The sequence below is a fragment of the Bufo bufo genome, chromosome 6, assembly GCF_905171765.1.
Source record: "Bufo bufo chromosome 6, aBufBuf1.1, whole genome shotgun sequence".
NCBI classification, from domain to species: Eukaryota; Metazoa; Chordata; class Amphibia; order Anura; family Bufonidae; genus Bufo; species Bufo bufo.
This window is the reverse complement of record NC_053394.1, coordinates 66,246,540-66,261,114: the sequence shown is the minus strand read 5'-3', so window position 1 is coordinate 66,261,114 and position 14,575 is coordinate 66,246,540. Positions and strand designations below refer to the sequence as shown.

Here is a 14,575-nt window from a genome sequence, read left to right as displayed (position 1 = left end):
AGGCTGATGCCAGCACAGAGAAGGAACAGTATGCCAGCACTGACATGCGGCGTACTTGCGCATGCGCGAGATTATGCCGCTCTAACTTTGTGACGTCAGGGAGCAAGGAGGAGATTCAGAGGATGTGGGCGGTGCTGGGCCCCTTCACAGTGGGCGTGGCTGGGCTCCAGAAACGTTAGTAACAGCCCCTTGGGCACCTTACTTGCCTAATTTACATATATATAAAAGTTTTTTTGGGCACAATAAAAGCACTGAGAGCTATGGGGAATGTATATTGCGGACGTGCTAGCGGCGATCTAGCAGCGCATGTCCGCAGCTCTATAGGCAAAATCCAGGTGACAGAATCCCTTTAAGGGTGCATTAAAAGGGAATTCCACCTTTAGTTATGCTCCAACCTTTTGTTACCTTCTAGTATGACTCCCACTGATTCCTAGTACTAAGGGGACATGGACTGGGGTTTAAAAGGGAATTATAAACATGTACCAGAAGGTGGTCTAAACTGTAACCCATTAGGCACTGGCTAGACTGTGGTATGGAGTCTAAGCAATGCTTCGTAAACACACACAGGGACAGACACACACACACACACACAGGGACAAACACACACACAGGGACAGACAGGGACAGACACACACAGCTAAGCCTCACCACACTCCAGCCTGGCTCCTCTCTGTACAGGAACACAGCTCTCTGCTCCTGAGGCTCCTCCCCCACTGGTCACATGGGCGGATGACATCAGGAAGGTCCTTTAGCCCAGTAGAAAACTCCATCTACCCTGTTCTGTCCTGGGGCCGTCCATCCCAGCAGTACACTCCGCAAAAATGGTCTGCATTGCTGCCCTAGAATTCAGAACAGGCAGTTTAATGAAGACTAGGACACAGCTGCAGTAGTGAGTGGGCACAGTGGGCCCCCCCAGGAGAAGTGGGCCCCAGAACTTGCCCGGGTGTGCCGGGTGCTGACGCCGGCCCTGGTTCTGAAATTCAACATGCCCAACCAATCTCTTTCCCTGAAATTATCTGTCAGGGGAGAGTCGAGAGATCCCCCTGTATACATAAGATAGTCAAGTTCTGATACAAGCCTGATTAGGGTTAACATTAGCATGGACTTTGTATGTTCTCCTACACTAAAAACACGATCATTACATTAATTTGGCCACCCCACTGGTATGGGAAGTGATGTAAAATCGGGTTCACACGGCCCAATGGAGCAGGCGATTGCTGGGAGGTAAGAGTTCCTTCCCGACAACTGCCCATTTATCACTGGAGGTGAAGCACTGCATTTACCTGCAGCGATCCCCTCAACTGTATGGGGATGGGTTACTTCTATTGTTCATCCCCTATACAGATTTATTGTTTATGGGCAGCAGAATGCTATTTACACAGGAAAATCTGCTACCCAGAAACAATAATTTAGGTCTTTAAATATTGTTTCACCTGATCAATGAGCGTTCCTCTCATTCATTGTTGACCTGGGACACTGGCAGATTATCAGGAACGAGAGTTCGTGCAAACGGTAAATTTCCCTGTAGGCTAATGCCTAGGAGACGTCTATGTCCTCCTCATGGCTGCCAGAACCCACAGGTGCCCTCCTGAATACAACTGTGCCAGGATGATGATACAGTTGAATCCTGTGGCGAGTGCGGCAGTATTTTGTACTGCACTGTGCTATTTGGTTCTGCTGAGGCAGTATTTTGTGCTGCACTGTTGTATTTGGTTCTCCTGGGCCACTATTTTGTGCTGCACTGTGGCATTGCTGCCCCTGTCTACATATGTTGGCGCGCGAAGCAATGAAAGTGAACATCTCCAGCTGCCCTGCCGCCACTAGAGCACCAGATCGATAACACGGTTCTCCGAACCAGTTGCAATATTAACAACAGGATCTGGAGAACTGGAGGGAACTGGCTGAATCCCATGCTTGGTTCTAGTACTGGCAGCTGCAGGGAACAATGAATCAATGAGGGTGTGGGGTGTTGTACCCCACGAATCTGATACTGATATCATCAATATCATTAACCCAGAAAACTCCTCTATGGCTGGAATCAATATACTTTTGATGCATTTTTTTGTGCCAAAGGTAGAGCCAAAATGAAGGGTAGGTAATTATATCTCAGAATTAAAAGGCATAACTCCTGTCTATATGTCTCATAAAAGCAAATTAGGTCATGGTCTGGGATATCTTGGGACCTCCTCTACTAGCCATAACAGAGAGCAGCAAATTAACAATAACTGTTGCTCTGGTGCACCTGCTCAGTCCATGTATTACTATCGTAAGTCATTAATTGGAAAGTTCTTCTTGTAATACCAGTATTTGCTTTCTAATATACCTTTTGCAACTTCTTCTGGAAATTTTAGATGTTTCCCAGTGGGTTTCAAAGCCAGACCAAGTGACTGCAGGGCCAGATTTTTTGGGAAAAGGAAGTACTCTTGATAGGACAATAACTTTAACCCCTTCCCAACCAGCAATGTAATAGTTCATTTTGGTAGAAAGTTAGTTCAGTAAACCAACAAATTGTTATGGTACATTGATCATGTGCACTCAGGAGCTGTGCCCATAATGTTGCTTGTGGATGCCAGCTTATTATACAGCTGGCAGACTGCTCTCATTGCTGGGATTAAATTTAACTCCCATCCTAGCACTTTAACTCCTTTTACATTTTGGTCAGTGCTCCATTTCTCACTATTTTAGTTGCCCCTTGATGTGATTGTGAGGTGTTGGGAGGCTGGCATTGCAGCTAGGGGCCTAACAATTGTCCTTGGGCCAGCCATGTACAGAGGCCAATAAATAAATAAAGTGTTTGAATATATAAAAAAAATCTAGTAAAATAACAATATCCCTTTATTTCTTTACATGAAAAACTATCCAAAAAGTCTTGCCAAGTGCATCACCTAGTTTATCCTGTACAGTGGAATTGTAAATATAAATAAAACAAATACCAAAAATGCCATCACCATTATAACAGGACGGATGAAGATCCGTTGTGTTACTTTAACAAATTTGACTCGGGGTGACTCATAACGGTGCTATTTAAGTGCCCCCCTTGTTCTTCACACTTTAACTCCTGGACTTCACTGCATGGGGCTATTACCTCTTGGAGTAGTCTCTGTTCAGCTGACTGCTTACCCATGAGGATCAAGAGACACTGATGCGTAGCACTGAAAGATCATAGGCCGAGGTCAGGGCAGGCAGAGTCTGTGCAATATGATACACAGTCTGGGTTAGGGCGGGCAGCTCAGGGTCAGAATGGTAATCAGGCAAGGGTTAGGCAGCAAAGAGACAAATCCTGAAGTCAGGCAGAAGTCAGTACACGGAACAGGCAAACAAATAAAGGGCACACCTTTGCAGGAAGCTATCAAACTGGAATCTATTGTTCAGGGACCTTCCCACAGGAGAAGGCATCTTAAATACCCTTAAGTGGTCAGCCATAGGCTGGGGAAAAAGACAGTGTGTGTGATGGCCCTTTAAGAGCCAGAGAAAGCATGTACATTTGCCCTATGGGCAGTGGGAGGTGTCAAGAAGAAGACCTCAGCCTGCTGATAGGAAGTACAACGCTACTCTGGTGGTGAGGGCACCCAGGTGGGGAGAGGGAGATGCTAGGTTCCCCAAAGTAACCCATTTCCAGTTAGGCACACGAGAAGGCCTACATACTAATCCTCAGGAGTGAATTTCTAACATGGTGTTAAACTACTGTAAGTAATTTTGAGCAAATTAACAAAATTAATTTGTTTCTACTTGTTCCCAAACCAGTCATTTTTATGACTGTTGGAACATAAAAAATAAATACAAATTATATGTATTAAATCCTATAACTACTATTGGATTTTCACACTCTTGTATCCCTGCACATATCTTTATTTCCTGGCACAGAAATAAAAATAAAAGCATATATAAAACTAGATCATAAATGGCATTCTGTTTCTTCAAATATTACATTTGTAAATTATGTCACTTTTGGTAACTTCAGATGTTTTGTGTGATTTGGAGAATTGTCAGAATGTTCACAATACATATTCAAGCAGCATATTATGATTCTGCAGCGTCAGACTGACTAAATTGAAGAATCACGTCACCTTAGTGCAGGCTAAAATAACCAGCGCACAAGCCAATAAATCAGGCTGAAATTTCAAAAGCTATTCTAGGATGCTAAGAAAGTAACCAAATATAAACTTCTTACAAGTGAGACTTAAGTGCTTTCTCATTTTACATCATTGACTATTAAGAGAGATTTTCACCCTAGAATTCGTAAAGTCAGATACCTAATTATTTCTTTTTTTACATTCATTGCCAATGTATTACATTATTAACTATTACTATCTATTATTACATCTATGTTGGTTCTGATCATGTGCCAAAAACTGCCTGTGGTAGGTAAAAAAATACTGTTCTCAACAGGTTGTTATGTTCATTCGATAAAAGGGTACCGTACACATAACTCCACAATTAAAGGAAACCTGTCATCACTTTCTAAGCCTATTTATCCACTCACTTTTCTATATATATGTTTTAATACATTAATAATGATATTAAAATCAATTCTGAACGAACTATCAGTTCAGAGAAAAACCTAAAATAAATGTTCCCGCCATATATGTAAATGCACCTTAGATGAGTCCTGTCTCCTCCATGCTTCAGAGATAAGTCCAGCGTTCTCTGATTCTTGGAGTGAAGCCATGCCCACAAACGAATAAGATACACCCTCTACGATTGCTCATCTCCACCTCTTCTCTTCCAAGTCTTGCAGCTGCACAGTATACAATATATGATCAGTAGTAGTGTTGATCGCGAATATTCTAATTGCGAATATCGACACTTCGTAATCGCGAATATTCTAGATTTATTTTTTCATCAGGGAATGAGGTGACTGGTTCTGCACATGTGCGGGGTTTGGGACGTGAGTTCGGGAGGAGGGTAGGATCTTTAGATTCTGTCACTCTTATAACGGGAGGTGGGGTTAGGAATGGGAAGTGATGAGGTAAGCATTTAATTTACATAACTTAAAAAAAGTGAAAGTGGACTGTAAAAGAAGTACTTGGAGGTGTTTAAAAAAAAAAAAAACTAGGATGATTAGGGTGGGGGAGAACTATCTGAGGATTGTTATGGTTAAAAACCAGTGACAGGTTCCCTTTAAAAGGGTGGTCTGGTTTACAAAACTCAGTTTTAGTACTGAGTAGACCCTTATTTTGGATCTATATCTATTAGTTAGATTGGAGGGCTACAAAGAGTGTCTGGCTCTCTGGAGGACCCAACAACCAACCCTTGTATTATGAAAAAAGAATGTTGATTTCAATGAGAGCCATTGAATGCTTCATTTCTCCTGTGGTGGCGCTGCAGGGATTGTCTTCACATAAAAAAGCTGCTCACTGGGGGTGCTGCGATCAGTTTAATGACTCAGGTCCCTTCTAACAAAAAGGGACAGTCCTTTAACTAATTATAATACTTATTTTAACCTTTGTTCTACATCAGACTGACAAAAATTGTTACTGTATACATTTTTTATAAAGCTTGGGGAAATTGCTTAGTTGCTTATTTACCTATACTGAAGTATAATATCAATATTTATTTTCTGTATGCAATTTACCTGGGTATTTTGGCCATACGGTGAATTCCCTTTCATATCAAAGAAAAAGCAAAAATGTTGAGTAATAGAACAGAATATTAGAGGCAAACGGAAGCACAAAACCACAAGATACTAGTACAAATTTTAATACATATTTAAATAAATATTTCCATCATTAATATTAATATTTACACATATCCTCAAAAAAAGGACAAAGGTCTTGCCAGACAACTGACATTTGTACAGTGTTTCAAAAATAATAACATTATTACTTTTATCACTATTTTTTACAACTGATTTCTACCTCTGGGATGCAGTCTGTTTTACCACCATTTAGTTGCAAGTCTTCAGGTTGTCATTTTCTATGTGTCAAACAAAAACATGATTTGTCCTCGTTTGCAGAAATAGTGACATCAGTATAAAAAATGTATCACAAAAAAAGTTTAAAGTATTCATGGTTTCCATAAAGGAAACTGAATAGGTGAAAAAAGCAGCTCTTAGTCAAGAAAACATATGTTAAAATCAATTATTCCGTAAAGGATGTCAAAGAAACAAAAAAAATAAAACACGAAACACAGAAGGTCAAGTTCCTTCTTCAGTCTTCTTGCACCTGTCTTGTTTGTCTGTCTTGGGTTTTTGGTTAAGTGTTTTCATCAGTAAGTAGCACTTTTGGTCCCAGGTTTGTCCTCTTCTAAAATATTTTTTTCTAAGTATTAAAAAAATTCTAAGATCTATAGGAAGAGCCCACTTTTTTGTAAGTCCATTTTCTTTTTTTTTTCTTAAAAAAAAGTCTTGTAAGAATAAAAAAATAAATCATCTGTAAAAACAAAAAATATATATGTATATTTATATATAAAACAACTAGTTCATGTTTTATTTTATATTAGAATAGAGTAGTCTATATTTAAAGTCTGTAGAATGCGGAATGGACTTTGATCCAGTTCCTACCGAGAACTTGAATATCGAGTTCTTTTACTCCTCCGATTAAAAGGGTAATTAATAAATTCAAAACGTTTATGAGGTTCAGTGGTGTGGTGACCCTTTGGCATCCTCTTCATAAAGTGAACCTCCCGTTGGTGCTGTCTTGTCTTCGATCCTTTTCTTGGTCGTCCTCTCCGGGTAAAGGCCATATACCACCCTTCGTACTTGGCATTTTGCAATGCTGTGTAGTTGTTTTCCAAGACAATTTCGCTGAAGACGCAATCTTTTCCTCTTCCATTTGTCTAAAAAAGAAAAATAATAAATATAAGATACATATAATAAAAAATAAGCAAAGTCCAAAATGACAATAAATCCATGTACAGACAGCAGCCAGTTGCCATTGTACTATCCATCAAACTCAAACTAGCTTTTCCCTAATTTGTAATGCTTGGCATCACACAAAGCACACAAATATATATTTATTTTATATACAATTGGTCCTCTAATTAGACGTGACATATTTTATGGCTGACTGACTTAGAGTATGACTCACAGCAAATAGAATTAAATCCCAGAATTGATTAGAGAAGATCAATCCGTAAAGTAATGTACTGTAATGTAACTTTTTCTATGGTAGCCCTCTGTTCTTGCGCTTTATGTAGAGCCAGTGTATATTTATAATTAAAAATGCCAATCTTTGTAAAAATTGCATTATGTAATTTCTAAATACTGGTATGGTTTTAAAAAAGTATTAGAATGTGGCTTTCCTACAGGTAGATGTTGCCCACCAAAGTTATTGATATCCCACTGCCAACCCTACCAGCTTTCTTTGCCTTGGTTGATGAATTGTAAACATATTCATAACTCAATGACATATATCCATAGTTCATGAATCCACATTGTACAGGTCCATGTGTATCTTCATAGATCATGGTTTACTCATTGAGCATGTTTTACAGTTCTAGAAATCTCACTGGCATGGTCACACCAGTTCTAATGGATTATTATTTTGAGAATTCAAGGGCATAGCCTAAGGTTCTTAAGACTCTGATATATAAAGCCATAACATCAAAAGCCACCGTGAGTTCATACTCTATAGTATGTAAAAACACCATAAAATAATTCAGTTGTAGAGAGAGTGAAGTCTGTCTACTGTAGTCAAGTCATTGACTAGTGGTGCGATATATGAAGGAACTGCCACACCACCCACTAATAGCACTTCTCTTATATGGCCTCCTAGATAAGGAAGATCAGCTGCCATACCTGCCTCTTTGTCTTGTGTTACTAGAAGCTTCTTTAGCAAGAAGAGAATGAATACATATGCCTTATAAACCCATGGTGGCCAATCAGAAACCAGTTTTTGGCAGTTCCTTACCAACAGAATTTGTTGGTTAGTTGCTAGAGAAGAGAGAAGCGATTCTCTTTGAACCAACAGTTGACCGGCTCAAAACAAATGTTCTACAATGACTCTCAATACCCAAGATGCAAGGGGAGAATGGGCGGTAATGACATACAGGCTGCTCATATGAGCTGCAGCCGTGTAACACTGTAACTGCCAGGAAGTCATTGTCAGTTACTGAAGTGGATAAAGGTTGGGAAAAACATTTCTATAGCAGGTATGCACAGGCAGTGGGCGTATTAACTTTGATCAGCCCCGAGTCCCCTCACCCCACATAATAACACTGAATACAAGGAATGAAAATCCTCATTGTAGCAGACATCTTTAGAACCAATAATGGCTTGAAAGTGAAGTTTTAAAAAGACCCCTTGGAACGGTTTCTGGGTGTTAAAGAACAACCATGTCTAATGTGAAGATTTCAGGGCTTAGTGATGAGGCAGCCTGAACTTTGTGTCTTAACATTCCAAATACTTGTAGCATGTAATTGTACATAATAGCAAAGCAATTTGGCTATTTGTTAAATAAGATATATGGAATTTGAAACACCCCTTTTTCCCCCCTTTCAGCTTTCATTCCTTTTGACTCTTTTATCTCGTCTTTGTTACTCTTTTCCTTTCCCAATTCTCTTGCGCCTTTTGATCAAAAATTGTATTCACAATCTACCGTGCATTTTTCCCTTGTCTTTTTTTAATCAGCACCTTCCCCGTGCCTCTTGACTGCAATATTCGCCCCCGATGGCCACCTTTTATCTTTAAATTCATTTTCAAAGCTTTCCACCCCAGTGGGAATAGGATAACACTTTGTCGTGATGTAAAATCCAACTCACCTTGCCAACCAACTTTCCCTTCTTGTTCATGCAGATGTAATAACCCGTCTCGGCTCCTTTAATACGGACTCTGCTTCCGAACGTGTCTGTTTCCACAATCAATTTGGCTGCAAGGACAAAAGGAAGGAATTAAATATCTGTGATTCTGGTTGGGGTGCACAGGGAAGTTTTTCTCATTTTTTTCTCCCACGAGACAGTACAAGACGATTAAAAGAATGATTTATGTACCAATGGATTAACCTCTAGGAACATATTAGCTTTTAATACATAATGTAAGGTCATAGGTATCTGATATGTTCCTTTTTATCATTTAGTAATAAGACAGGCAAGCAACATTTGTGCTAAAACTAAAAGCCATCCAGGCAGATAACAGAAAGTCAACCATTCTGGAGGACCCTCCACTTACATGAACACCTCCAGTCTCCAAAATATTTGACCACACATGTATCCAGTTGGTCTCCATCAAGTGTTACTTTCCCAGATTTTGCTGGTTTATTGTGTGCAATGTGTTTGAGGCCCAGAGGATAGAAAATGCCCTTTTTATTTGCTTGCGTAGAGCCATATTGATTTACTTTCTCAATTTTTAACGGAGACATTGATTGTGGTTCAGACTGACTATGTAAATTTTGGGTCGATGCAGTAAAAAAAAAAAAAGTCTCTTTCTACTGCTTTCGTAGACGTTATGATCTTAGAATGATATGCAACTGTGCAAGCAATTGTGATGCTAATACTGTCTCGAATAGGCGGTTTTATATAGTTAGCTTTCTGTAAATCCTCCTCTGCAAAATTTTAAAAATAATTCTAATAAAATTCTACAATGCATGGTGGAGCTGATGATCACTTTAACATTTTGCATCTACCCACACAATAATTGAATAGAGGCTGTAGACTAGTTTATCCCTACTTTCACCCTGAAGGTAAATACATGTAGATGTACAAAATTCAACCCATCAAATACTGTCACCAAACACTATCAAGTATAAAGCCCGATAAAGCCTCCCACTAAATGGAGGTTGCATTCAATACAGTAGCTATGAGGATGGACAGGGAGCTTCAAGAGAGTTTTATTTAGTAGGGGGCATGGAGGAAAATCAATTTGAGATCCAGTAAAAGGCTTACAGAATATTGATTTATAGCTATGTCTGGCTTATGTATTGTGGTATCGACAAGAAAATGATGTTGCAAAAAATTCTGTAAAGCAGTGAGTATGGTTGCCGCTGTGCGGAGATATTGCAACAGCCAAAAATGAACCAAAACTCTGACTCGATACAGATATTTCTATAATGGTTTACTATAGTTTTACCTTCTACTTTACATTTGTAGACCCACAAAAATATTTCCATATAGGGTCAATGTATTCTGCAATACTCTACAGACAATTCATTCACCTTGGTTCCCAGTGGGGTTTAAGATGCAATTTCCCTATTCTCTAAATATATATACACTTAGGCCAAATAACCAGGAGGCTGGTCATCTTGGACCACACTCATACAAACAAGGGTTAAGATTGCCCCTTGAAAATGTTGCCTTGACCAGATTGAGCCCAAATAGCCATCCATACAGAACATCCCATGGCTTGAGGCTCATGATTGTACCGTTACCCCCAACATAATTTTTTTCTTTTTCTTTTGATTTGAAAAATTATTGCTTTTTTTTTTTTTTTTAAAGGGTCTCAAGATTGTCGGGGATGTGTTTTTGGAAAGCTTAGCATATTCATTTTTATCCTTTTGCATTAGTGACAGCTTTATCCCAGTAAAATTATGTTTCAAGCTGAAACTTTGAAGGAAAGTAGCTACGTAGATGCAGAAAAAATGCAGTGAGACACATTTGATCCCAAAACTGCGCTGAGAAGAGGGGAAAGTATTCAGGAAATGTTAAAAAAGGTGAAAGTAAGAAGAGTTTTAATGGCTCTTCCAGACATTAGGGGTCTCTCTGGAGATTCATATAGAACAATCTTGAACCTCTTTTTAACGTTTACAGACTACAACTTTCTTAAACCTTTACATCTGAGAAAATGCTTGTTCTTTTTCTGTTTTATATCATACTTCATAACCTCCTCTTAGTGTTTGTGTATATATTTATTATAGAGATTTTTTTTTTTGTTTCCTTGTTTTCCGCCCCCGCCCCCATCTTGAAATATCCTCCTTGAATTGAAATGTTCTGCTTTTTGTCTAAATTACATTTTATTTTATGAATCAATTTTGCTGTGGGAAACGTCTGTATACAGACTACCCCCCTTCTCTACCAGACTGTCTATGTCCACTTTGTCTGGCCCCGAATTTGCTTTGCAGAACAATTTTGTTCCCCTTGGTAATAATTTGTCTATAGATAAAAAAAATAAAAAATCATCCTTCTGGTTTTCATATCCATAGCCAAGTTTATGTTCTTAACAGAATCTCTGAATTCCTTTATTCTGCTCAACCTTACAAATGTTAAAGATTTTTATATTTACAAGTGCAAACCTTTTCTTTGGATCCCTGCAATTCAGAGATTTACAAATAACAAAAACATAGGAACCGCCAAGCTTACTTCAAAGGTTGGAATTTAATTGTCCATTTAATTTACGACTTGGATGGACAAAATTGGAGGGCTAACACTAACAGCTGCTTGCCCCTGACTCTTCCCACCTGAAGTTACAGGCCTGATCACCTGACCCTGTAGTTCGGGCCTATGAATGTGTTAGAAAGCATAATGAAAATACTACATTAAAAACTATATATAAAATGAGCATTGTTATTTAGTATTATTATTATATATTTATTAGATTTATATGTGTTCCCTTTATACATGTCATAGTATTAATGAACCCTTTAGAATACAATACCAAAATGGACTGATATGGGTAAACTAAATTTGGAGCACTGTGTTGCGGAATAATTTGGCTCTATACTAATAACTTAAATGCCGCCCCCCCCCCCCCCCCCCCCGATATCACAAGCAACCACGTATTATATAAGACCACATGGCCAACAGCTTAGCTTTGAGGTTGTGTCATGTCCTTTACGTCAGTTGATCAGAATTGGTATCCCAGATTGTCTGTGTGACCCTAGGCAAGTTATATGAGCTCTTAAGTCAGACACCAAATTTAGATATTGCACACTTTATGGGGCACTGACTCATAATAACGGAAAAAAAATCTTTCGTCGGTGACATGGTCGATTGCAAAGAGCCGTGATCCTTTCGTAGTATTATTAATAGCGGCATAATGAGTATTATTAGCACGATATGAAAAATTCATAAATGCACCTGCAGATGTAGCAGTGCTGGATGCGTCATTTAACTCTTCGGGCTTGCTTTGTCAATGACAAGCTCAGCACTGCTAGATCTGTGCGATACCATTAAGGACCTCTTTTTTTTACATGTTACCATTAAAACACTAGCGTGCGTGTTACGTTAAAAACACAAAAACTAATCTGTATAGCTTGTGTTAGACTCGTACATGACCTGCAATGCTATATTCAGCACACACACATAGTAAAATTTCACCCAGACCCAGAAGAGCTCTTACCATGTGGATCCCCGTCCTCGGCCATTGCGTTGATTTTCTTGTTGTCCAGCACTTGCACATGCTTCCCACTGGTGCGGCTGTATAACTGGTAGGTCCTGATGAGCCTTCTGCTCAGCTGATCTGTCACCAGGCTCTGCTCCCTCACATGCTGTGTAAAATTAGGTGGGGACTGAACAGTTACCTTTAGGAAATACATAAAACAAGCTATTATATATTTTTTTGATCTTAGTACAACTAGATGAAGCCCGGGTGCACTGTGTAATGTCTTGTAAGATAATCTGTGCAGGGCATTAACATAGGGTGAATTTATATACTGATACATTTAAAAAAAATGCTCTATAATTATAGAAACTTCGTAAAAATCTCAAATGCCTTAGCATTCGCAATATAGCTGGGTAGAATGGTCAAAACCTATCGATTAGACCATGTAATATAAAAATTGCAGGGATATAAGGGGCAAGGCTGAATTTATCATTTAGGTCCTGTTAAAATAACTGCAGAAAACCTGATAAATATACAATACATCCTAAATGACACTCCGCTCTGCTACCTATGGAAGTGTGAGTGTATGTATAATGTAATAAATAAGTATAATTAACCCTATCTCTGGCACCTCTATCATTTTATACATGAGGATATATGTCTATCTACTCTCAATACATTAGCTGGTGATTGTCACCTATACAAATGAACTACCGGTATATATTTATATTAGCAGCATTTTCATAAAACCCTACAGCTATGGGGTTTATCTCACTAATGCGTAGAAACCACGCTGACTACTGTGACAAATTTGGCAGATTGCTAAGCAAACCATCCTACTAGGAGATTTATGATCCCTTTGGCTATGGAAAAAAAAAAAAAAGAAGAGGAAGAGACGCTCCAATAGAAAGGATGGCTCTCGTCTTTGACATTTATAAAGATGTATACTCAACAAATGTGAGGGAGATTCGGCTTTACTTCTATGGGTGACAAGGGAGCTCTTAGCGAAATCCCCATATCAAATCAAAGATTTTTGACTTCTGCACAAAAAGCCATACCTCACAAAGTGGAGAGGATGCATCCCGCCTGTTTAAGCTTTTCCTATCTCTTAAGTGCACTTAATAGGGACAATATGTTCAGAATTGGCTGCCAGCAACACGGGGATGTATCATGGCATGCGGCTTATAAGCCCCCCTCTACCCATCTGATGCCACCTTTATACTGGAAACCAATTCTATAGATAGAGAGGTCTTGGGCCTTTTACAGGAGGAACACATGCATTTACAATCTAGGGGAAAAGTATCTGAGCCCCCTTTCAGTTCTAGTTCTTCCTGTGACCTTGAAACATGCTGTCAACCAATTATTAATAAATAGGATTAAGGGTGACATTGCAGTTATTTAGCCAATGTGTAATGCTGCCATATCCTCATGTGTCCTGTGATATGTACCATTTAATCTATGCTCTCAGGCAGGTAGATGCTTAGCAATAAATTGCTTTTGCACCTAGCCTTGCAGGTCATGTGATGAGGTCTATTAAATGTATCACACACTGTATCTCTGTCTTATGATGTAAACAAACACTACTTATGACATAACATTGTATCATAAGGTTATAATAGGATTCTTACCTGAGCTTGTAAACAGATGACAAACAAGTGCATCAGCCTGGGGGGGAGAAAATACAGAGACATGGAGTTTAGAAGGGTTGGTGTGAGGATGAGCTGGTGAAGTGAGACACAGGTTTAATGCAGTTTATAGAGAGTAGAATGTATAGATGATATAGGATACAGCCAGTGTGTACTTACAGGTATCCAAGCATTGATGTCACATAGAGCATGATGAACTCCTGGTTGTACAGAGCAGGATATTCCCTGGGATTGTACTGCCTGGCAAGGGAAGGTCCTCAGCGGTAACGCAGGCAGCTGGTGGTGGGAGAAGAAGAAGGTGCAGTGCCGCTGCAAAGTCCTAGGAGCTCCAGCAGATTCCTCCGCCCATCTCCCTGTCTAGGATGCCGGGGGAGAGCAAAGGGGATCAGAGCCGAGGCAGGCACTGCAGATTCACCAGGCAAAATGTACAGCAAAACCAGCCCAGAAAATAGCTCAGCTTCAAAGCCACCAGCAATAGTCCAAGATCCAGCAAAAAAATAAAAAAAATAAGCCCAGAACAAGCTCTCCAAGAAGTTCCTGCTGTTACTAGGGAAGAAACACAGTTTGGTTCCAAGAAGGAGATGACAAATGTCCAAGTCTTCTCAAGGGTGGCCTCTTGCAGATGGGGACCTCAGAGGGGATGTCCCAAAGCTGTAGAGATGTTGGAAGATCTGGGGCTGTCAGGTTCAGCCACTCACTGTGAAGGTCTCAGCATACTAAAGCCAAAAACTCTGAAGAA

At 39.5% G+C, this 14,575-nt stretch overlaps 1 protein-coding gene across 2 annotated transcripts; it reads right to left on the bottom strand.

Moving 5' to 3' along the window:
* Positions 1 to 6,471: 6,471 nt before the first annotated feature.
* On the bottom strand, positions 6,472 to 14,301 carry FGF8 (fibroblast growth factor 8). Of its 2 annotated transcripts, none has more exons than XM_040436510.1 (5): positions 13,996 to 14,301; positions 13,819 to 13,855; positions 12,209 to 12,389; positions 8,701 to 8,807; positions 6,472 to 6,777 (listed from the first exon to the last, which is right to left on the bottom strand). In XM_040436510.1, the coding sequence occupies exons 1-5, from the start codon at positions 14,025 to 14,027 to the stop codon at positions 6,499 to 6,501; spliced, it is 636 nt and encodes a 211-aa protein (XP_040292444.1). In that variant the 5' UTR covers positions 14,028 to 14,301; the 3' UTR covers positions 6,472 to 6,498. The 2 variants fall into 2 exon arrangements, with proteins under 2 accessions (XP_040292444.1, XP_040292445.1); XM_040436511.1 differs by having other exon boundaries at positions 12,209 to 12,356.
* Positions 14,302 to 14,575: the final 274 nt, after the last annotated feature.

What these genes read in the sequence shown, in the direction of transcription:
- FGF8 (XM_040436510.1), bottom strand. Translation starts at nt 14,027, where the DNA reads ATGCTCTATGTGACATCAATGCTTGGATACCT. An exon ending in ACATCAATGCTTGGATACCT is followed by an intron (nt 13,856 to 13,995) that starts GTAAGTACACAC and finishes TCTCCCCCCCAG; the next exon opens with GCTGATGCACTTGTTTGTCA. An exon ending in AGGGAAAGTTGGTTGGCAAG is followed by an intron (nt 6,778 to 8,700) that starts GTGAGTTGGATT and finishes TTTCTTTTTTAG; the next exon opens with ACAAATGGAAGAGGAAAAGA.